The sequence below is a fragment of the Pteropus medius genome, unplaced genomic scaffold (genome assembly GCF_902729225.1).
Source record: "Pteropus medius unplaced genomic scaffold, Ma_sr-lr_union100, whole genome shotgun sequence".
NCBI lineage: Eukaryota > Metazoa > Chordata > Mammalia > Chiroptera > Pteropodidae > Pteropus > Pteropus medius.
The window spans coordinates 3779967-3803463 of NW_024355206.1; the positions used below are offsets into that span (position 1 = coordinate 3779967).

Sequence of the window (23497 nt, forward strand, 5' to 3'; positions counted from 1 at the left end):
TCCCCACTCTAACCTTCAGTTATATAGCTCTTAGGTCTCAGTTCAGACATCTCTTGCTCCAGAAAGCCATCCTGGTGCTTCCCAGGTCCCTAGCCTGGGTTAGGCAGCACTCAGATGTGTTCCAGCTGCTCTCTGAAGCCCTCTACTCTGGGTGCATCACAGTCTCATAGTGACTTGTAAAATCATCTGTCTCTCCCACTGGACTTAAGTTCTACCAAGCTGTGACCGTGCCTTTCTGGGTCATTGTCCTACCTCCAGCATCAAGCACAGTGTCTGGCACATAGATGTTGTTCAATAAATATTTAACAAATTGGACTTTTATTACAAAAGAAATATAACCACATTATAGACAATTTTGGAACACAGAAGGGGGAGGTGGAGTTATAATCCTATCATCCAAACACAACTACTGTTTTCATCTAGTGTTTTTGTTCTCTGGGCATGTTTTTTCATAGCTATATTCCCAAGCTAGACTTTTTGACAAGATCCTTCTGACACAGTGATTTTGGTCAGAGAACATTTCGCTGCACCCTGTCAAAACATGAGGCTTTTATAAGCCAAAGTAAACACTGCTGTTTTTATAATCAAGTAATGTGCACAACAGACCACAGGCACCCCAGACCTTTCTCGTCACTGACCTACCTCTGATTCCTGGGGACTTCTGCTTTGTACTTCATTAATGACTAGATTGGTTAAACTCTTATGAGGATGGATCACTATTATAATTTTTTAAAAAAGCAATGATTTAGTTTATAGCCTACTGAGTTAGCTTCTAAAAATTACTATTCCTTCTCCCAAATAATCATTATAAGAAGTGTTAGAATATTAATATAAAATATGTATAACTAAAGAAATTGTTAGAAATTTCATTGAGGATGTCCCTAACAGTGGTGAGGTCAAGAGTAAGTGATCATGCTGATACCCACATATCATCCCTCCCTGCATCCCTACCGACTGTCTAAGAAGTTTGAGAATTTGAGAAGAAATCCACATAAGATTCAAGTGACTCCTCTGAGCATCTCTGAGCCCTGCCTCATTCCTCATTACCCTCCATTCCTTACCCCCATCCCAAGATTAACGGCTGGCAACAGGGGATGATTCAGGCATGGGATCAGGTTCAATGTTTTGCTCATTACTTGATCATTTTTTTAGTCATTTTTTTAAAAAGTAGTGTCAGAGGGGCAGCGTCAAAGAAACTCTGGAAATAAACCGGCTGTGTTCTAGCAGCTGTGTAAAACTTCATATACTATAATCTTCAGTGCATATAATTTTGTACCCCCTTTTAAGTTTTTTGCTTAGCACAATAATAGAAGTATTTTTCATGAAGCTATAAGTATTTATGTTCGTAATTTTAAAATTTACTTAGCAGATGTATCATATTTTACTCAAATCAATTATTTACTATGATAAATAATACTGAAACATTATCAGGCCTAAAGTTTTCTTATCAAATTTTGAATTACTTTCTATTTTAGAGTCCCCAAAGTAGAACTGATCAAAGAAGATAAATTAAATATGTAACACTTCACATATATTCCTAAACTGCTTTCAAAAAGATGTATAATCATTTACAATGTCTGTAATAATGTACACAAGAACAAATTTCGTTACCCCCTCACCAACATGGAGTAGTAACTCAAAATTTTTTCCTAATTTAATGAGTAAAAAGGCTAAATTATTACTTTGATAATAATCAACCTTTATTGACATTTACAATGTTTCAGATACAGGGCTAGATGCTTCACATACGTCATCTCAATTAATCCATACAACAGCCCTATGAAATAGTTCCATATCTCATTATTATTTTAATCCATGTCACTGCTTATAGTGACGACTAATATACTCCCAAAGATTTCTTTTCTGGGTGAATTTCCTATTTCCTGATTTTCCTATTCAAGGCAAATATAAGCGAGTCCAAAGGGTCAGAGGTGACTTGAAAGGTGGGTTTCAGAGCCAAGGTTTTAAAAACGGGCAAGACAGGGTTTCTACTAAAAGCAGTTCAGAATCAAGAAAAGAATGTCTATAGTAACTGCGGGGACTAGTCTTGGGGCCTTTGCTGCCTGCCCATAGTCAATGGCTGGGATGGTTGAGTTCCACAGGCTTCAAGGGCCAGGTGGAAAGCAGAGAGAATCGAGGAGGAGGACTGAGCTTCTGGCCTTCTGAACAGCTTCAGAAGTTCCTAAAGAACTATCTCCACTTTGTTTTTGTGTGTGAAGATGAGGGAGCTGCTAGTACCAGCCTTAATGATGTCACAGGGTTAACAAATGAAGAAATCAGGAAATGGTTTCTTTTTTCTTCAAGAAATACTCTGGTTGAATTTCCTCTACAGATTTCAACTTCTGCATTCAGAGAAAATAGTTCTGTTTCAGCAACCCAACAAAACAACAACAACAACAATAAAAATCGCCATTAGGACAGCTATAGTTACAAACCTGAACTCCAGAATCAAGGAGCCCAGATGTGAAATCTGGGTCTACCATCTACAACTGTGGTCTAGGAGAGTTGCTCAAGCAACTAATATTCTTCTCTACGCTTCATTTTGAGTTACATTTTAACTTATACATCACTTCGAACCTTTAAAGTGGTAGTTTTGAATTCATTCATTCTAGATTAACCCCCCTCCCAAACTACTTAAGAGACTGAACAGGCACAGACTAGTAGAAAGAGCCTCTTGAGCAATTTCATAAATGACAAGATGGTGGATGAAAGATACTGAGAAGAGATAAAGTGCCGCCTCTAATCCCACGGGGTCCCTGAGCTCTTTAGGCCACAGGTGTCCTGGCAGACTTAGTTGTCCACAGCAATGAAGAGTCATGAATGCGTGGCCACCCCTGCTCTGATTGACCCCATCCTCATTGGCTCTCTGATCTTTTGGAATCTGCTTGCCTTCCTGGTCTTCTCTGCTCTTTCCTTTGTTAACTGACCTCTCTCTTTTATCCTGGCTTTGGCTTCCCAGTTCTGGCTAAGTTCCAGTGTGAAAACCTCAGTTCAGGGGAGAGTTAACTCTCCCAAGGACATTTCCTAGATAGTCAAGGGAAGAACTGAAAGTAGGATCAAACTAGCGAAAAGACTTAGTAGGTGGCTGATGAAATGAACAAACAGAAAGCAATCTAAGAGAAAGAACTAAGCAAAAGTCACATTAAACTGGGATCAGATGGCCCCAGGGGACTAGAAAAAGACATCTATTTAGACTGAGAAAAAGAAAGACTAAAACACTTTTTCGAACTGAAAATGAATTGATTTGTGTGTCTGTACTTGTTAAATTTGTAAAATAAGAGCGAAAGCCTGGAACAGATAAATCTGGGTTTGAGTCCTGACTCTTGTCACTTACCATTTGTGTGACCTTGGGCATATTACTGTTTCAGCACTGGTAACATGGGGATAAGACTTGTCTCGGAGGGCTGGTGTGAGGATTAAATGATGCAGGGCACATAAAGCAGACAGGTATTCAGTAGCTGTACTTGTCTCCTCACCACTGTTAAGGGGAAGTGCTTTCCCTTACACTCAAGCAAACTAGCATCTAGGAAAGTAGTTACCATGGTGACTGCCTCTGAAAAGGGTACATGAGAAAATGGAGAAGGGAGAGCTATCTGAAGTCACATCCCCAAGAGGTTGGAGGAAAGGCAAAAAAGGGCTAAGACGCTAATTAGTTCGTTCGTTAGCTAGCTGTGGGAGAGGCAGCCAATTTTCACACCCAGGGAGTTCCTTGAAGCACAGACCATTGCCTTTGAATGAGGAAACCACTTCAGTGTCTGGCATCAAGGCCTGTGCAGAATCTTCTACAGATGTTATCCTGACTCTTGGAAAACGTCCAAAGTAATCATAAACAACTAAAGCTGCATTTTAAGGTTTAAAGTATAAAAACAGGCTGTTTCATAACAGGGACTGATTCCTGACCATTGTGAAATTTTGCAAGGAATTAGAACAAAACTTTGGCTGGTTGTATTGCCAAAAAAATGTGAGAACTTAAAAATTTATTTAGAGTCCACGGCCATGCCACCCTGAACATGCCTGGTCCCGTCTGATCTCGGAAGCTAAGCAGGGTCGGGCCTGGTTAGTACCTGGATGGGAGGCCACCTAGGAAGACCGGGCACTGTAGGCATAGATAGATAGACAGACAGATAGATAAATTTTAAAAAATAAAAGTTTAGTTAGAGACAATCACTGCTTTAAATGTAGTGCTTCTCCCTCTCTACTATGACTCAGCAGTCAGAGGCTGTATTCAAGGAGAAAGTTAAGAGGATTGATCCTTATTAAAGAAGATCCTTAATTAATGAGGATCTTGAACTTAATATGAAATCAAAATGTGAGGGAACTGGAGACCTGGCTCTGTCCTGCTGCTGGCTCTTCCGCCACCCAGGTCTGCCTGCCTCTCCTGGAAGCTGCACTGGGTCAGGGCATCGACATACAGCCTGACCCCGGGACAGGCCGATGAACACTTTCAGCAGCACTGTTTTCATCAGGTCAGCGAAGAATGAATAGGATGTAATGAGCCTATCTGCAATTTAAGAAGTTTTATATGAACAGCAAAAGCTAGTTTTCTAGCCCTAGATAGGGTATCTGCAGTGAAAGAGGGGACGATAGTACCAACAATTTATTGAAGTTGGATTAGAAGGCCAGTGTGCCCTGCTTCAGGAGAGTCTGTACCAGGAACTTTGCAACATTTACTGAGCAATAACTACCTGTCGGGCATTGTTCTAAGGAAACACATGCATTAACTAATGTAATTCTCACAACAACTTTATATTAGGTAGCATTTAGCAGCCACATCTCACAGAAGAGTGAGCTGAAGCACAAAGAGGTTAAGAATCTTGTCTAGGGTTCCAATGCTAGTTAGTGGTGAAACTGGTGGTCAGATCCCCAGTCTAACTCCAGAGACCACACTCTTGGCTTCCGGCTGAGACACAGAGGCAGAGGGTGCAAGCTGTTTATTTTGATGCACTGGATGGCAGGCTGTAGATGAGACTAATGGACAAGATCCACTGAAGTGGCTTTTTCAAAGGACTTGCATGGTATTGAAGGTTTGAGAGACCCATTTTGTTGAACCCCAAATGGCTTAAGAGACAGTTCTCGTGTGAGACATCTCCACAAACTAAATCTGAGTGTAGAGGGTGAAACAGAAGCCCTGGTGACTCATTCAAGGGACTTTTATTATTCAGACTCAAACTGGAGCTGTAGTTCGGGTAGGATGCAACACTCAGACCTTTGAGGATCTGCAGAGCTGGTGGCGTGATATTATGTCACACAATTTTCAGAAGAGTCTCCCAGGTTTTGACCAGATGAATTATGTGTCTAGTTTCTGAGGCTGCCTTTGGAGTTCACCGCACAGGGACGTCTGAAGCAGTCATCAGCTGCCCCATTCACGCCTTGGAGCTGCAGGGAAGGTGGAGGAAGCCCACAGAGGAGAGACAACGCAGGCATGATCATTTGGGGCCATGCCCATAAATTCCAAAACTCTTTTGAAATTTCTGATTATGTGGCTGAAGTCTGGGAAATGTTTGGGTCTACTCGAGTCTGAGAAAACACACCCTTTTTCAAAAATCTGCTAAAACCAAAGCTGAGAGCCGCCATAAGTGACGCAAACTGAAAGTCAGGACTTAGTGCTGTCCTAACCAAATGGACATCCCAGAGTCCTAGCACTCAGTAAATATCTGTTGAGTGAATAATCTGTATTCTCAATGACCTGATCGATCACTAACACTGGACCTCTAACTACATGAATAAATGAATAAAAGAAGATTCCCAAAACATTATCAAAAGACAAATGATAGTGTGAGGAAAACTACTTGTAACACATAGGATAACATGTATCCCTACTATTCAAAGAACTGCAACTTGATAAGAAAAAAAAAAAAGAAAACTGGGCAAAGGTTATGAACAGGAAATTCCCAGAAGAACTCTGAATGGCCAATAAATATATGAAAAAATTGTCAACCTCACCAACAATCAGGAAAATACATATTAAAATAACATACCTGTGATATCCCACAATGCTTCTACCTGAGAGAATCATTGTCCGCATTTTATAACTGAGGAAAATGATGCTTGAGGAGATTTTAACTCAACCAATAATTGACAGCGCTGAGCCCTGAATGCAGATTGTTTAATAACAAAATCAGTGTCTGTTCTAAGGTGCTACCCAGCACATGTATCAGTAGCTCAGATCCTCTTGTTCAAGTCACTTAACCTCTCTAGACTCAGTTTTCTCATTGGCACAGTAGGAATCACAGAGTCCCATCACATACAGCTACTGTGAGAACTGGATGAGATAATGCATATACAGAATGTTTGGAACAGTGCTGACACATGGCAGATATTCAACAGTCTGATTCATTCAATCAGCAAGTATGTAATGAACTCATACGCTGGCCAGGCGCTGTTCCAGACTTTGGCAATACAGCAATAAACCAAAGTGCCCTTGCCCTCCTGGAGCTTACATTTTAATAGAATAGGCAGAATATAAATCAGATAAACAGAAATATATAGCATATGGGGTAGTGAGTAGAAAAATTAAGCAGGGAAGACGGTAGAGAGGGTTGCGATTTTAGAGGGCAAGCCTCACTGACAAGAGGTATTTCAATAAAGAGCTAAGAGAAGTGAGGAACCATTCAGCTACCTGGGGGAAGAGCATTCCTGGCAAAGAGATCCTAGGGAGGGTCCAAGGAGCAGAAAAAAACGGCAAGTGTTGCTGAAGTGGAGTAAGCGAGGAAGGGTGTGGGACAGATGTGTCGCAGGTAAGAGCAGAGAGGTCATCGGGGCCTTATAGGGCACTGCATGTACTCTGCGCTCTGGCTTTACACTGAGTGACATGGGAAGCCACTGGAGAATTCCGAAAAGAGAAGTGCTATCGTCCAACTCTTATTTTAAAAGGCTCACTCTGATGGCAGTGTTGAGAATAACTAAAAGGGGAAAAGAACAAAAGCCAGGAGACCAGTCAGGAGGCTAGTGCGAGAATCCAGGGAGAGATGATAGTGGCTCGGCCCAGAGTACTCAGACTGTGGATATATTTTAATGTAGAACCAAGAACTTGCTGAAGGCTCAGCTGTGGGACATGAGAGAATAGGAGGAGTTAAGGATGACTCCATGGCTTTGGCCCGAGTAACTGGAAGAATGGAGCTGCCATTTGTTGAGATAAGCGTCCAGAACAGAGGCTTCCTGACTGCAGGCACTTTAGAACAATGAGGAATCTGGGGCACTCTGGAAACCAACAGAAAGGCAAAATGGGTGGCTGCCATCAGGAAAGTGCATCAGTCGCTGTGTTTCAGAGCAGGACTTCAGTCCCTCGGAGGCAGGCTGATAAAAACAAAGCACCGGGATACGAGGCAGGTTACCATGGGATTCTGGCACCCAGGAACCAGACAAGAGTCCAGTTATCAGAGTTGAGGCACAAGGCCAGCAATGGTGACTTGAGGCCAAATTACAGAGTGAGGCAGCCTTGGTCCCTCTGTCTCAGTTTGGGCTGGGTCCTAAAGACAGGCAACAGGCTAGCTAGTCAGGGGCCAAGAGGCCCCAGAGCCTGGGAAAGAAGGCTACAGCAGAAGCCAGAAACCAGACAGCTCTGACTCCATCTGCACCCACAGCTGCACCATCCAAGTGCTGTTGGCATGTTGTAGACTGACTCTAGGCCTTTAACATTCTGGGCAAGGCCACAGGCCAGATCACCATAGGAAAGGCCCGGGCATACAGAAATCTGAGTCCCTCTAAGAGGAGGCCCCATTTTGCATGTGTCTGAGATCTTTGTAGGGAAGAGGGTAAAGGCAGGTCCTGGGATGGGAAAAGTTGATGGTGCTAGTTTGCCAGCAGACTGCGAAATAAAAGCAAGAAATGTTCCAGGGGCCAGATGGGAAGTAACTGTAGCCACCACCTTTGTCACCAAAAGGAGAGAAAACAACCTAAAGGGGAATAATTCAAACAAAGAGGGGAGGGTGAGGTGCTCTTAGACTTTGATGTTGGGGACTAGAGGGATGGGGGGTTCCATTTAGAAGTACAACATTAAGCAGAGGTTAACTTGTGATTAGTTTAAGCAACGTCTCTTTTGCTAAGTTTGTTGTCACGCTCCCGGACACTGATTAAATTGTTTTCCACAGTTTCTTTCCTAGGTAGAGTATAAGATATTCCCACCAAAATACAAAGAACTTCTTTTAAAATTAAAGCAAGTAAGGGGAAAATATCTTTAGCAGCTCATGGTCCAATGATTTCATTAATGTATTTTCATATTTTATTATAAAGATATGTATAAACATTTCATGATTCATTATGAAAAGGATAACTTCTTTAGCTGGTACTAAAAATAAAATACATACTAGCAAGCAATTAGAAAGTAGCAAATCTTCACTTTTGTTCATATGAAAATATCTGTACAATGTCATGGTTTTTTCTTGAGTCACATTTCTCTGACAGTCAGATTTTCTACACATATCTGTACACCATAAACTAATGGCCTTTTCAATTGTGACGAAAGTTTTCTATATTAAAAAAATTAAAAATTTAAAGCAATGTATGAGAGGTATTGCAGAGGACCATGAAGCCCCAATGAAACATGTGCTAGGCAGCCTTGGTCACTCACCAGCCTGGGGACTCAACTCTGCACACTACCCTCAAGGCGAACATGACTAACTTGTGCTTCAGTAAACATGCAAACTACTTTATGTCATGAACTTTGGAGTCATTCTTGAATACTCAACACTTAGAATGTTAGATTGACAAAGGCTAAGGATCTTCTGTAGTTAAGATAATAAATATTCAAATCAATCAGAGTCAAAAATTATATTAGGTTAAATATCTTTGCCAAAAAGCAACAAAGCCACATGTATTAATACCTTACAAATATTTCTACTCTTTGAGTAATTCTACCTATGGAAATCTATAATCAGAAACACAGATGACTCATATACAAAGGTGTTAAACATTATTTGGTTCTTAATAAAGAAAAATTGGAATCAACCAAAATGTCCAACATATAGAGAATGGTTATAAATTATAAGTCACATAGGATGAAATATTATTTAGCTATTAAAATTATACTGATATTTTAATAACATAGGGAAATAATGATTACATAAAGGCTTAAATGAAAGAGAAAACAGAATATAAATATGGAGAATGATATCACCTGTATAAAAGATGCATTGAAAATAAATTAAAAAACACATTAAATGGTAATTTCTAGTTAATGAAATATGGATAATTTTGTCTGTTCTTTTTAATTTTTATATATTTTCCAAATTTTATACAATAAACATGTATTAGTTTTATAATGAATAACAAAGAATTAAGGACCAAGCTATAAACAAATATAATACATTACTTTTCCTGAATGTAAAAGTTTAAAAATGGAAGCTAAAAAGGTAAAAGAACACTAGAATCAATGTTTTTCTACTACAGTTCTTACATACAAAACCTGTCCATCAAACTTGATTATAAGTTTCTTAAATGGACATTCTCTCAATTATCTCCATAAACCTAATAATATCTCACTCATAACAGGCACTCAATAAATATTTATTAATGAATAAAGTCAGGACAAGTTATGGTAGTTGTTCAATGTAACAGAAAAGTGACTTTAACACACAGAACAAGTATCTTCCTGGCATCTCCGTATGCTTGGACAGGATAAGACTGTCTGGCCTTTAGAGGATTGTGGCACTTGGTCTGGAAAGCCATAAGAACAGAGGTTTGCTACACACAAGAGTGTGAAGAGTAGTACCCTCTGTGACTAATTGGGAGCACATGAAAGGCGGACAGTGGCAAAATTCCAGTTCTCTTGTTCACGTCCTCATGGATGCAGATGTTCCTGATTCAGTGCATGGGGCCTGTGTCTCCTCGCCTCTTCTATCATTTCAAAGGCCTTATTTCCGACTACTAGCGATTTATGGATTTTCTACTCTTTCCCTTTCATTCTGTAAGGCTTCTATTCAACACATATGGCTGGATCCAAGGAAAGGGAAAAGTACTACTCAAATCTGCATTAAAAATACGACAACCACATTCTTGGTTGCACAGCTCCTCTTTTGGTACAGATGCACATTCCAAAGCTATTAAGTCAGCCCCCAACTTTCTGTGCTTCTCACTATTTCCTTAGGCAGAAGAGAAGAACATGCTGCTAGAAGTCAAAAATCAAAGGCTAACCAATGAGCAAACCAAACACAGAGATGGTAAAAAAAAAACCACAGTTGCAAAGTGCTCATGGTTTGGGAGAAATAGGCTCCTAAACAGAATTTAGGGACAAGGTCAGAAAAATGTCATTCTCTGAAAAAGAAACTAAGGCACAATATAAAATAGATATTAGTAATCAGTGAAAATCTTTCCTAGAAATAATGTATGCTAAAATAATTTGTAAATATGGTCTTCTAAATCTCATGCAGAAGCCCAAGGTCACTTCCTTATCTCATTATATCTAATAGTATTTGGATAAAAGGGTATTGTTTCAGGGCTGGCAGAGAGCACGCTGTACCCAAGAGCAGGACTGGTTAAGGTTTATGACCTTGGGAACAAAATTCCCTCTCGCTTTTAAGTTTTGAGCAGATGACTATGCCACAAAAGCCACAAACTATAATGAATGGGCATGCACAAACAGAATTTAGTGGCCTGGGAAGGAATCAGTTATCTTTCCGCCCTAGTTCTCTTAGCTCACAACCAGCTCCCAAATGCCTTGGTCAGTGCCTCCATGCCTCATGTTATTCAGTTTATCCTATGGATAATTATTATTAACCCTACTTTATATGTGAAAAAATAGGCTTAGAGAGCTTGAAGAAATACCCAGAACCACAGATCAAAATAGTAGTGGAGCAAGTACTCAAGTCCAGGCGACATTTCTCATACCACAGCCTCATCCTGAGTAGCATCCAGAGGAAGCAGAGGTTTACGACAAGTTCACCTTGCAAAGTTGCTGCCAAAGCTCTGGGAGACAAAAGAGCTAGATGAGGGGTAGTTATGAAATATGAGGATCTGGGAGCTAAAGGTAGGGACAGAATTTCTGAAGACCGATAGATGGCACAAGAGGCTGTTTTGAGGTCTCTGTGGAGACTCTTTCATCTGTGACTCAAGACACAACCACTGTGGGATAGTCTCTGAGATTCCACAACCATTCATGGTTTAAGGAGGAGCAGTGCTCCCTCAGTGAGGGGCAGTGGCCGGATGCAGGCTGCCCAGACCTCGGGACACAAAGCTGATGGTGTTAAACAAGGACTAAGTGGGCCACCATCTTCTGTGGAGGAGCTGATTTATTTGTTTCTATATTTTCCATGTCTCATGTAGAAATACATTTCTGCCACCACAGTAGCTGCTCAAGAAATATTTGCTGAATTTATGTATTTATCTATCAATTAATGAAAAGTGGAAAAAGAAGAGTAGTCAACTCCTCTCAGAGGAGGGAAGGAGCAGGAGAACAAAAAACCCTCCCAGGGTCAGTTTGTTCACTGAGATGCCACCTAATTCAGGAGGAAGGGAGGGAGGGAGGGGGTTTAATTAAAGGATGAGCCCTTCTGCACAGCCTTTCAGATTAACTGCCACCTTTGTGTAAAATTATGCCAAATAACTAGAGATTTGATTTTTCAGGCACCCTCTTTTGAAATGCATATGCCTCAGAGTAGTTAAGTGGAGAATAAAATTTTCAATATTAAATCTGATCAGAATACTTTTCTTATAATCCAAACAAGCACACTAGCCAGACATAAAAATTGGATTGGTTGATGAAGGAAAGGGATGAGGGTGGGAAAGATCATCTTAAAGCCTTGGGCCTTTAAGGGATGGTGAGAACTTCAGTGCTAAAATTGGGGACTGAGTGCGCACGAGCACGCTAACCAGGACTGCACAGTACAGTATGGTAGCCACTAGCCACATGTGGCCATTAAGCACTTTAAATGTGGCTTGTATGACTGAGGAATTGAATTTTTACTTTTATTTAATCTTAACATAAGTTTAAATGGTCACATATAGCTAGTCACTATCATGTTGGACAGCACAGATCTGTGGGGAGGGAGGGGTAAAAAGAGCATGAGATAAAAAGAGGTAGAAAGTGATAAAAATAAACTTCAAAATAATTCTTCAGTACTATTTGTGTTAATAACTGACGAATGCTTGCTACTTGACAGTTTCCAAAGCTCTTCTGCATTTATTCTATAATCGTAGATCCTTACAACAACCCGGTCAAGTAACTGTCATCAACATTTATAGGTGAGATCCAGAGAATTCTGTGATTTGCCAAAGGAGATTCTGTGGGAGGGTGTCTGCAGCCCCTCAGGTGGGTTAACTCCACAGATGTCCAGATGGCATCAAGGAACCTCAGCTCTTCCTTTTGGAAAAATGAAGTGCAAGACAGACGGGTGCCTCGTTCATCTCATCATTCTGCCCTACACGATCTGCAGATATTCACTGAGAATCAGTCTCTCTTGCTTCTATATGAGCTTCTCACCTACTTGGAATTTAGCTCTTTGAAGCTAGGAAGGTTTCCTGTGCAGTGCAGTGGGTGCACAGATCTCGACCCTTGATCCAAAGCAGTTTTTGCTGTCCTTTCCCCTCCCCAGGCCCTCCTAGGAGGACAAGAGCCTGGAGGAGCTCAGAGAGGTGAGCTCTGATTGTAGAAAGTGAAGGTGTTTTCGATTACTCATGGTGGAACCTATATTCTACCTATGATGTGACTTAGAAATTCAAAGAAACAGCTCTCTCAACATCTGGCATGCAAATATGTGTCCACAACTGGATTTTCTGCAAGAGGAGAGAAGAGATTTCAAAGGCTGCTAAGAGGCTGCTTGAGAGTTAAGGACCAATGGCAAGGCATAGATACATCAAATAACTTTTTCTGCCTGCCTCACCTTGAACCAAGTTACTGAAACATTTTCCACAATTTCCTTTGGCTACTTTCTACACATTCAGAAAACTAAGCATAAGAAGATAAGAAAAATTATTTTTTAATATTTAATTTTTAATATTTAATGTAAACATAAATAAATGTAAATCGTCCTAAGCCAAGAGGTCTTGACATAGGATCAAAATACATGAAAAAATGAGTGTGATATGTTTGATTCAACAAAGAGATAGGAAACAAAAATGGAGATAGAAAACATAAAAAAGAACCAGTCAGAAATGAAAATGCAGTAATTGTAAAGGAGAAAACATTAGAGGGAATCAACAGTAGATTAGATGAACCAGAGGCTCAAATCAGCAATTTGGAAGATAAAGTAACAGAAAACATCCAATCGGAACAGCAAAAAGAAAAACAAATCCAAAAAACTAGGGTAGTTTAAGGGGCCTCTGAGACAATATCCAGTGTACCATCAGTCCCATCATTGGGATACCAGAAGGAGAAGAGAAAGAGCAAGGAATTAAAAATCTATTTGAAGAATTAATGACGGAAAACTTCCCTAACCTGGAGAAGGAAACAGACATACAACCCCAGAAAGCTCAGAGAGTCCCAAACAAGATCAACCCAAAGAGTCTCACACCTAGACACATCATAGTTAAAATGCCAAAGGTTCAGACAAAGAGGATCATAAAAGCAGCAAGACGAAAGCAGTTAATTACCTAAAGGGAGCTCTCATAAAACTGTCAGCTGATTTCTCAACAAACTTTGCAGGCCAGAAGGGATTGGTATGAGTATTCAAAGTGATAAAAAGCAAGGACCTACAACCAAGGTGACTCTACCCAGCAAAGCTATCATTTAGAATAGAAGGACAGATAAAGAGCTTCTTAGACAAGAAAAAACTAAAGGAGTTCATTACCATCAAACCGGTATTACAAGAATAAAGAGACTTCTTTAAGAAGAAACAAACAAATCGAAAATATAGATAATAAAATGGCAATAACTACATATCTATCAACAATTACTTTAAATGTAAATGGATTAAGTACTCTAATCAAAAGACACAGGGCGGTTGAATGAACACGAAAACAAGACCCTTACATATGCTGCCTATAAGAGACTCACTTCAGAGCAAAAGACAAACACAGACTGAAAATAAAGAGATGCAAAAAGGTATTTCATGAAAATGAAAATGAAAGAGAAAGCTAGGGTAGCTATACTTATACCAGACTGAACAGACTTTAAAACAAAGGTTATAACAAGAGACAAACAAGGACCCAGTAATGCCACTTCTGGATATTTATCTGAAGAAACTCAAGACACCACTTCGAAGGGACATGTGTATCCATATGTTAATTGTGGCATTATTTACAATAGCCAAGATATGGAAGAAACCTAAGTGTCCATCAATAGATGAAAGGATAAAGAAATGGAACCTATATACAATTACTTAGCCATGAAAACAAATAAAATCTTGCTATCTGTGACAACATGGATGAACCTAGAGGATATTATGCTGAGTGAAATAAGTCAAAGACAAATATCATACGATTTCACTTACCTGTGTAATCTAAAAACCAAAATAAACGAACAAACAAAACAGAAACAAATTCACATATACAGGGAACATTTTGATGGCAGCCAGATAGGAGGAAGGTTGTGGGGATGGGTGAAGGAGGGGAAGGGATTAAAAGGTACACACTGGTAGTTACAAAGCAGTCATGGAGATGTAAAGTACAGCACACGGAACACAGTCAATAATACTGTAATAACTATGTCTGCTGTCAGATGGGTGATCATTTCATAACCTACGTAAGTGTCTAAACACTATATTGTATACCTGAAACTAATATAATACTGTATGTCAAATGCAATTGAAAAAATTTTTAATTATTAAAAAATATATTTTTAAATAAAAATGTTAAAGAAAAGAAGTGAATGAGAGCATGTGTACATGTATGTGTGTATATATATATTGCTCAGGGGGGACCCATAGCTTTTATAAGATTTTCAAAATAAAGGCAAATCTTTAGTCTTTTTTTCACAGTTCTTATAATTTCTTAAATAAAACAAATATTTTATACATATAAACATATTTTAAGCTATTATAAATGTAATCTTTTCCCCCTTTATGCATTAGTCTAACTTGCCACTGATAATATATCTAATTTTTTAATTAAAAATTTTTTCAAGTAGTTTTTTTAATTTAAATTTAATTATTCATTACAACTTTATCAATTATGTTCAGATTCAATTTCTCCTTTTTTAATTTACTAAGGATTTCTTTGGTCTAGTACATGATCAATTTATACATACAAATACATACAGACTTACACCCAGAAATACACACATTCGATGAACAATTAGTGAAAACAACCCAAATGTCCAACAATAAGGAAGCAGTTAAACTGTGGTACATCCATGTGATAGAATATTGTAAGTCACTAAAAATGTTTTGAAGACCATTTAAATATACAGGAGAACGTTCATGACAAAAAAAAAAAATGATACAAAACTATACATACAGTATGATGCTGATTTTATTGAAAATATTTATAGTCGCAGCAAAACTATTGAAAGAAAGAAGCCAAACTATGAACGGGGATGTTACCTGTTTTCTATAAGAAGACAATGTACTTTTGTAACAAGAAAAAAAAAATGTTTTTAAAATTTGGGAATATCTAAAAAAAGTATCTTATCTTTTCAGAGAACAAATTATAGAGAATAAGTTTTTGTGTATAGTAATTCTGACTTGTTAATGATATCACTCTCCTTTATCTTTGTTTTGAATATTGGCTCAACTATCATAGGGAATTAAAAATCTAGAGATGTGCTATTGTCACATCCTCATTTTACTAGTTTTTGCTTTTCACAATTTGTTGCTATGTTACTTCATCATATAAAAGTCCAATAATGCTATGACAATTACTAAATAAATATACTAACCTCAAAGAGTTTTTGTGAAGATTAATAATCTATGTAGAGAGCTTAATGCAGTGTCTGGCACACAACATGTACTTAATAAACATTGGCTATTAGTTCTGGTAATATTTTAAGATTAATGTTGCTACTTAGGTTTTCCATTTGTTTGAATTTAACTGACATATCTTTTGCCAATCATTTAAAAAAAAAAAAAACCTTAAAAACTTAAAAGGAAATGCAGCAATGAAAAGCTGCAGAAACTGAACTAGAAGTCAAAGACTTGATTTTTAAGTTCTGGTTCTCTTACATACTTGCTCTGCAGATTCTAGGTCTCATGTTGATACTGGTGGTGGGCCTCAAGAAAACACACTGTTCTGGATCTGACCCTCGAAGCTTGACACAGGGCTTTCTCCCTTTGGCCACCAGATTGTTTCCTAAATTAGTTAGAACTTATAAACCCTCAGTTATAAACAAGTGACATAATTTTGTTAAAATGTAGCAGTCAGAAATGTACAAGTATGATTCATTTTAGAGATTCAATTTGAAATGTGAGGTGGGTTACATGAAACCTACGAAAGGCTACTATACACAGGTAGCCCTATACAGAGTGAAGTCCTCTGTCCTTCCCTCTACAGCTACATGACCATCAGACCACACAGCCAACATATGCCCTAGCTGTTCTGCAGGCTGAAACATGCTAGAGGACGATTATCCCTCCTCTAACCAGAAGAGACAGCCTTAGCCCTCAGAGAAGAAGATAATGCCCACTTCCTCCATTCTGCCTTCAATGTCTATAGGTCAGGTCCTGCCTAGAGATATGAGGGCTATGACTCTAGCCACCCCTGACTGATGACCCACCCCTTGCCAAGGATTATCAGAAGGCAGCCTGAAAAGCTTGCTTTGGTTTACTCAGTCTGATAAGTCAGTGTTCTCTGATAAGGGCCCAGTGGGTTAGAAAAAAGAATGTGCTTTTAGATCCTCCATGAGGATAGGAAATTGGTCTTTAACCAATATCAAAATAGTACTATGCTTACCAACTAATGTTGTAGTAAAGATGAAGTAAAATAACAGACATGAAAGCATTTTGTAAACTCCAAAGTGATCTCTAAACATAAAAGAGAATTATATTTAAATAATTATAAGCAATCTAACTAGAATCAAAACCTGTACTTCTGTACCATGTTCATGGATTGGAAGACTCAGTACTATTAAGATATCAATCCTCCCCAACCTGATCTATAGATTCGATGCAATCTCATTTAAAATCCCAGCGGGCTTTTTTATAAAAATCAAGAAGTTGATTCTAAAATTTCATGGATAAGCGCAGAAACTAAAACAAGCAAGATGACTTCAAAAAAGGACAAAGTTGGGAGGACTCCCACTACCTGATTCCCTGCCTTCCTATAAAGATACAGCAACCAAAGTAGTGTGGGTTTAGCAAAATAATAGACACAGAGTCTAATAGAACCGAAGATAGAGTCCAGAAACAGATTCATATCTATATGGTCAAATGCTTTTCAACAAAGGTGCCAAGGCAATTCAACAGGGAAAGGAAAGTCTTCTCAATGAATGGTGCTGGAACAATTCAGTATCCATATACAAAAAAAAGTGGTCCTCAACCCATGCTTTTTACCACACAAAAATAAATTAACTTGAAATTACCTAAGTATGAAACTTAAAAATATAAAACTTCTAGAAAAACACATAGGGAAAAATGTTTGTGACTCTGAGTTAAGCAAAGAATTCTTAGAAAAGACACGAAAGGCACAAAATTATAAAAGAACAAAATGATAAACTGGACTTCATCAAAATTAAAAACATCTGCTCTTTAAGATTTTGTTAAGAAAATGAAAAGACAAGCCACAGACTGGTAGAAAATATTTGCAAAACACATACTGAATAAAGAAAAAGCATCCAAAATATATTTTAAAAACTCTCACAACCCAATAATTAGAAAATGAACAACTCAATTTAAAAACTGGGCAAAAGATTTGAATGGACACTTCACCAAAGAAGATACAAGAATGGAAAATAAGCACACAAAGAGATATTCAACATTATTAGTCATTAGGAAAATGCAAATTAAAACTACGATGAGATGCCACCACACATGCATTAGAATGACCAAAATTTTTAAACCTGAAATACTACCACTTCACACCCATCAGGATGAATACTATCAAAAAAAAAAAAAAAACCCAAGAAAATAACAGGTGTTGGTGACAATGTGGAGAAATCAGAACTCTTGCACACTTGATGGGAATGTAAAATGGTGCAGCCATTGTGAGAACAGTTTGAGAGTTGCTCAAAAAATTAAAAATAGAATTACCATATGATCCAGCAATTCAACTTCTGGGTATATAGCCAAACGAATGGAAAGCAGGATCTCAAAGAGATATTTACACACCCATGTACACAGCAGCATTATTCACAATAGCTAAGAGGTGGAAGAAACCCAAATGTCCATCAATGGATGAATGGATAAACAAAATGTGGTTTATACATACAATAGAGTATTATTCAGCCTTAAAAAGGAAGGAAATCCTGTCACATGCTACAACATGGATGAGCCTTGAGGACATAATGCCAAGTGAAATAAGCTAGTCACAAAAAGACAAATATTGTATGATCCCATGTATATGAGGTACCTAGAGTAGTCAAATTCACAGAGGCAGAAAGTAGAACAGTAACTGTCAGTGGCTGGGGAATGGGAATGGGGAGTTATTGTTTAATGGGTACACAGTTTAAGCTTTATAAGGTTTTGAAAAAGTTCAGGAGATTGGTTGTGCAACACTTAAAAATGGTTAAGATGAAATTCTGTGTTGTGTTCTTTACCACAATTAAAAAGAAATACTGAAATACAAGGGCTGGAGAGAGAAGGCAGCCACTGGAACTCTCATGTTGCTGGTGGAAACATGAACTAGTATAGCCACTTTATAAAACAGTTTAGCAGTTTCTTATAAAGTAAAAAACACATTTACCATATGATCCAGAAGTTCCACTACTAGATTTATACAAAAACTATATGACCATAATATCTTCATGTTATGTCCCTAATATCTTTACTCACAACTGCCAAAAGGTGGAAACAATACAAATGCCCATCAACTGATGAAATTATAGTACCTCCATGCAATGGAGCACTACTCAGCAATAAAAAAAAAGGAATGAACTACTGATAGATGCAATGTAGTGGGCTGAATTATGTTCCCTAAAAGAGATGTGTTCAATCCCTACCCCCACATACCTGTGAATGTGGCCTTATTTGGGAAAAGAATCTTTGCAGATGTAACCAAGATGAGGTCATACAAATTAGGGTGGTCCCTAAATCCAATGACTGATGTCTTCATAAGAGAAGGGAGAGAAAGGTTTGGACACAGAGACACAGACAAATAGAAAACAAGGTCATACGCAATGGAGACAGAAAGTGGAGTGATGGAGCTAAAAGTCAAGGGACGCCAAGGACTGCTGTCAACCAAGAGAAGCTAGAAGAAGCAAGAAAGGATTCTCCCCTTGAGACTTCAGAGAGCACAGCCTGCTGACACTTTGATTTTAGACTTCCAGCCTCAGAACTGTGAGGGAATAAACGCCTGTTGTTTTAAGCCACCTAGTTTATGCTACTTTCTTACAGCTGCCTTAGGAAACTAATACATGCAATAAGATGGATGAGTCTCAAATGAAGTACTCTGAGTCAAAGAAGAATTCAAAAGACTACATATTTTTTATTCCATTTACAAGAATCACTGGAAAAGGCAAAAGAACAGATCAGTGGTTCCAAAGGCTGGAGGTGGGGGATGGAAACAGATTACAAAGGGACGTAAGGGAACTTTGGAGAATGATGAAACTCTTCTGTTATCTTGATTATGGTGCTGATTATTCAAGACAGAATTACTTCAATTGTACTGTATGTAAATTACACCTCAAAAATGTTTACTTAAAAAAAAAAGATGTGCTTCTGGGATTCCCTTTTCTCCTCAGTTTGTCAAGAATTCTGGGAAGAGGGCTTCTACTGGCCTAATCAGGGATAATGTGAGGATCGAAATAATAATAATAGTTATAGATGACAACCCATGGAATAAAATAAGAAACCACAAAATTACATAGAAATCAATATATAAATTGAAAGTTTGATAAGGATCAGGATAAAGTATCTCCTCACAAAATATTTATTAATTACAAAGGGGAAGCATAACTTTAAATTGGAGAAGTCTGACAAACACCACCTTAATTAAGTGATACAAGTGAGCATCAGTTGTACCAGGACAAATGAAAATTACCCATTTAATGGGATACAGTAACAGCATCAATTCTGTGCTATTCCTGCCAAAGATGCATAATCTGAATCTAATCATGAAGAAACATCAGACAAACCCCAGCTGAGGGATACTCTACAAAATAACTGGCCTGTAATCTTCAAAAGTGGCAAGGTCAAAAAAGTCAAAAATAACTTTTTTCATGTCAAAAATAAAAGACTGAAAACTCTACTATACTGAAGGAGACTAAAGACAATAACTAAATACATGCAATTTTGAACTGGATCCTTTTGCTACAGAGGACAGTAATGGGACATTTGATGAAACTTAAATGGAGTCTGAAGATCAGATGGCAATAATGTATCACTGCTGATTTTCTCATTTTGATGGCTCTATTTTGGTTATGTAGCACAAGGTCCTTGCTTGTTAGAAATACACAGCAAAATATTTTGGGGTGATATGGCATAAGATCAGCAACTTATTCTGAAGGGGAAAAAAGTTATCTGTATGGTACTTCCAACTTTTCTGTAAGCTTGCGATTGTTTCAAAGTAAAAAAAAGTATTCAAAGAATCCTGGCAAGACCAATGCAATAGGAGAGGGAAGTCAAAGTAAATTCTGTATTCCTCCAAAGTTGACAATAAAATGCCACACTACCGGGATCTCAAACACAGCAAACCTTGACAACGCTCTATTTTCTGAAGCATGAAATCCAGCATAAAGCAGAGATCTACTTTATTTGTATACTGAATGATGCAAAAGGCCAACACATAGGAAGTTGGATCTACACAGGTAGACCTCTAACATTGAGTGTATTAAAGTGAGATTCCAATGTATATTAAAGACGATATTCCAGTGTAATAGGTACAAATATGTTTACATTGTACTTTTTATAATGACTATTATATTTAAGAGTTCCTATTAGTACTCTCAAATGGAAGTCTCCAATTTAAATACTACTTTTGCTTAAGGAACATCATCAAACAAAACCCAGTTTTCACAACAAAAAAAGAAGACAGTGACATCCAAATGAATCAAGTTTTGCTTCATCTTAAAGGTGATATCTCAACTTTAATATCAAATCTTAAATTGTGTAATAGAATGACTGTTTTGAACAAGGCCCATCACTGACATGAATGATTAAAGCATCTATGACACTGCACTAAACTAAATGCAATATAGACCATTTTCCAATGCCTTAGATCTGTGTTGTCCAATGTGGTAGAAACTAGTCACAGGCAGGTAGTAAAATGTGGCTAGTTCAAATAGAGATGTGTTTTAAGTGTTAAAACAAAAAAACAAAAAAAAACAAAAAAAACAGATTTCAAAGACTTAGTACAAAAAATAAAGAATGTGAAATATTTCATTAATGTTTTTTGATACTGATTATATGTTGAAATGATATATTTTGGATATACTGAGTAAATATTTATTTATTTATTTAAATAACATTAAAATTAATCCCACCTGTGTTTCTTTTTCCTTTAATGTGGCTACTAAAAAAGTTTAAATTATATATGTAGCTCACATATTTATAATGGACTGCACTACCTTAGGAAATATAAAACTACCTTATGCTTCAGAAAGCAGGAAAGAGAATAATGATGAACTTCTCAGAGCACTGAACTGTATCTAGGCCAGGTTTATCCTTTAAGATCGAATCTTTTTAAGGATAATAATCTCTGCCTATCCTTTTACAGTCCACTCAGCTTGAAGGAGTAAATATCTGGAGGTACCTGGAACTCTGATACACTGCTACGCAGCTGGCTCACATTTGGTAAGGATCCTCCATGGTACTGGGTCAGGCGCAGTTGCTGAAGCTTCTGAAATTGAACCTGCAAACACAGTGATTTTAAGACTGTTGAGAGATGACAGAAGAGAGCTGGGGAAGCATCAAAGTATGGTGTTTTGCAGTAAAATGGTTCAAGAGTGAAAGTCTTGGTTTCGATTTCTTCTCTACTTAAAACCGTCAGGTTTCCGGTGCTTTGTGGTTTTTGATTAGTCTATTTTGGGAAAGAATTTACCCATGTTCCAAATGTCCCATGCACCGTGACAGCAAAGCACTCTCTTGCAAGGACTTTGAGTGTGTGTGTGTAGGCGTATGGGCACAATCAGCATAAGGGAATTTCTTGAAGAAAAACTAAGCCATTACCTATGACTTTACGACATTAACTGTTTTTCCTTCTCCATGATCTTTTCCAGTCATTTACCTTTATGTGTAATAACTGCATAGTTGTGATCATAACATAGGTACAACCTCAGCCTTTTCTATGATTATATATTCATATTTTATGGCAACATAACATTTCTTCTGAATTATTTCCACAGGACACATTCCAAAGAGTGATTATTAAATCTCTGAGTATGGTCCTTTTGATGGCTCTCAACACATAATGCCAAACAATTTTGCCAAAGGGTATATCAATGTATATATGAGAAAGCAGTTTCATCAAAATCCTCACTAACACTGGATATGATCATTAACTGGGGTTAAGGAAGGAGGCCAATTCAACAGATATAAAATGGTATCACACTGTTTTAATATGCCTTTCTTCTGCAAGTTCTTCCTTGCTTCATTTTTCAAAAGGCAGTAAACCAGTTGCAGTTCTTGTAAACTCCAAAGTGGTCCAATTTGGTCTTTAAGAGTTCTCTTTCTAAAATAAAAAATTACCTCTGTGGTTATATAGCCTTTGGCACATATAATTCACGCAGAGAAGAAAGGGTAGACAGGAACTCTCAGGCAGATTTTCACCCTTTCATTACTTTTTGTCTTTGTCTAATAAAAATAAATTACCAGCTCTGAGTCTCTACTGCCCGCTTCATCCCCAACCCTCTCCACAACCACGAAGCGAGCATCCTGCTTTTATAAAGCTGGAGACCCAGACAGAGAAGTTCAGAGACTTGCGCAAGGTCACAAAGCTACAGGAATCAAAGCTATGGGTCTAACTCAAAACCTACAGTCTTTCTTACTTCTGCCATGTTCTTTTCATTTTTTTTTTTTCGTTTTTTCCTCAATGACTATAGAGTTTATAAACTCAGAAAAGTGAAGTTTGGCTGACAAAAGCATTGCTCAGCCTATGCAGCTGAGTTTGTTTTGTTTTTGCATTCATTATGAAAATTTTCAAATATATACATCGTAGAGATAACCTCACCTATCTATCTTCCAGCTTCAACAATTATCTCAACTTATGTCCAATCTTGATTCATTTTTACCTCCTCCACTAATCATGGCATCCCACTGAAAGAAATCTCAGGCATATTATTCTGTATTTCAACATACATTTCCAAAAAATAAGAACTTGTATCTGTTTGAAAGTTTTAAAAGCATATAAAAACTTTGGGCAGCCTTAAATTCCTTATACCCACAGAATTTGATTTCTTAAACATACCGTACTGGGAGATGGTTATAATCTATTAATCAAAACCCAGATCTGCGAGTCAGATAATGGAAGGAGGACATTGTGAGCTTTCCCATCTATCAGCTGAGTTATAAGAATGAAGTTTTGGCTTTTGATGTTAACA

At 37.9% G+C, this 23497-nt stretch overlaps 1 protein-coding gene and 1 pseudogene across 3 annotated transcripts in view; one reads left to right on the forward strand and one right to left on the reverse strand.

Moving 5' to 3' along the window:
- CRTC3 (CREB regulated transcription coactivator 3) overlaps positions 1-23497 on the reverse strand; it is an 82876-nt gene that overhangs the window by 52830 nt on the left and 6549 nt on the right. For all 3 annotated transcript variants that reach the window (XR_005651841.1, XM_039858238.1, XM_039858237.1), the window contains exon 2: positions 21712-21810. Coding sequence is in view for 2 of the 3 variants with exons in the window: in XM_039858238.1 (XP_039714172.1) it covers positions 21712-21810 (99 nt within the window). In the remaining variant the exon portion in view is untranslated. The remainder of the gene's footprint in view (positions 1-21711; positions 21811-23497) is intronic.
- LOC120599428 (uncharacterized) lies at positions 3987-4105 on the forward strand (annotated as a pseudogene).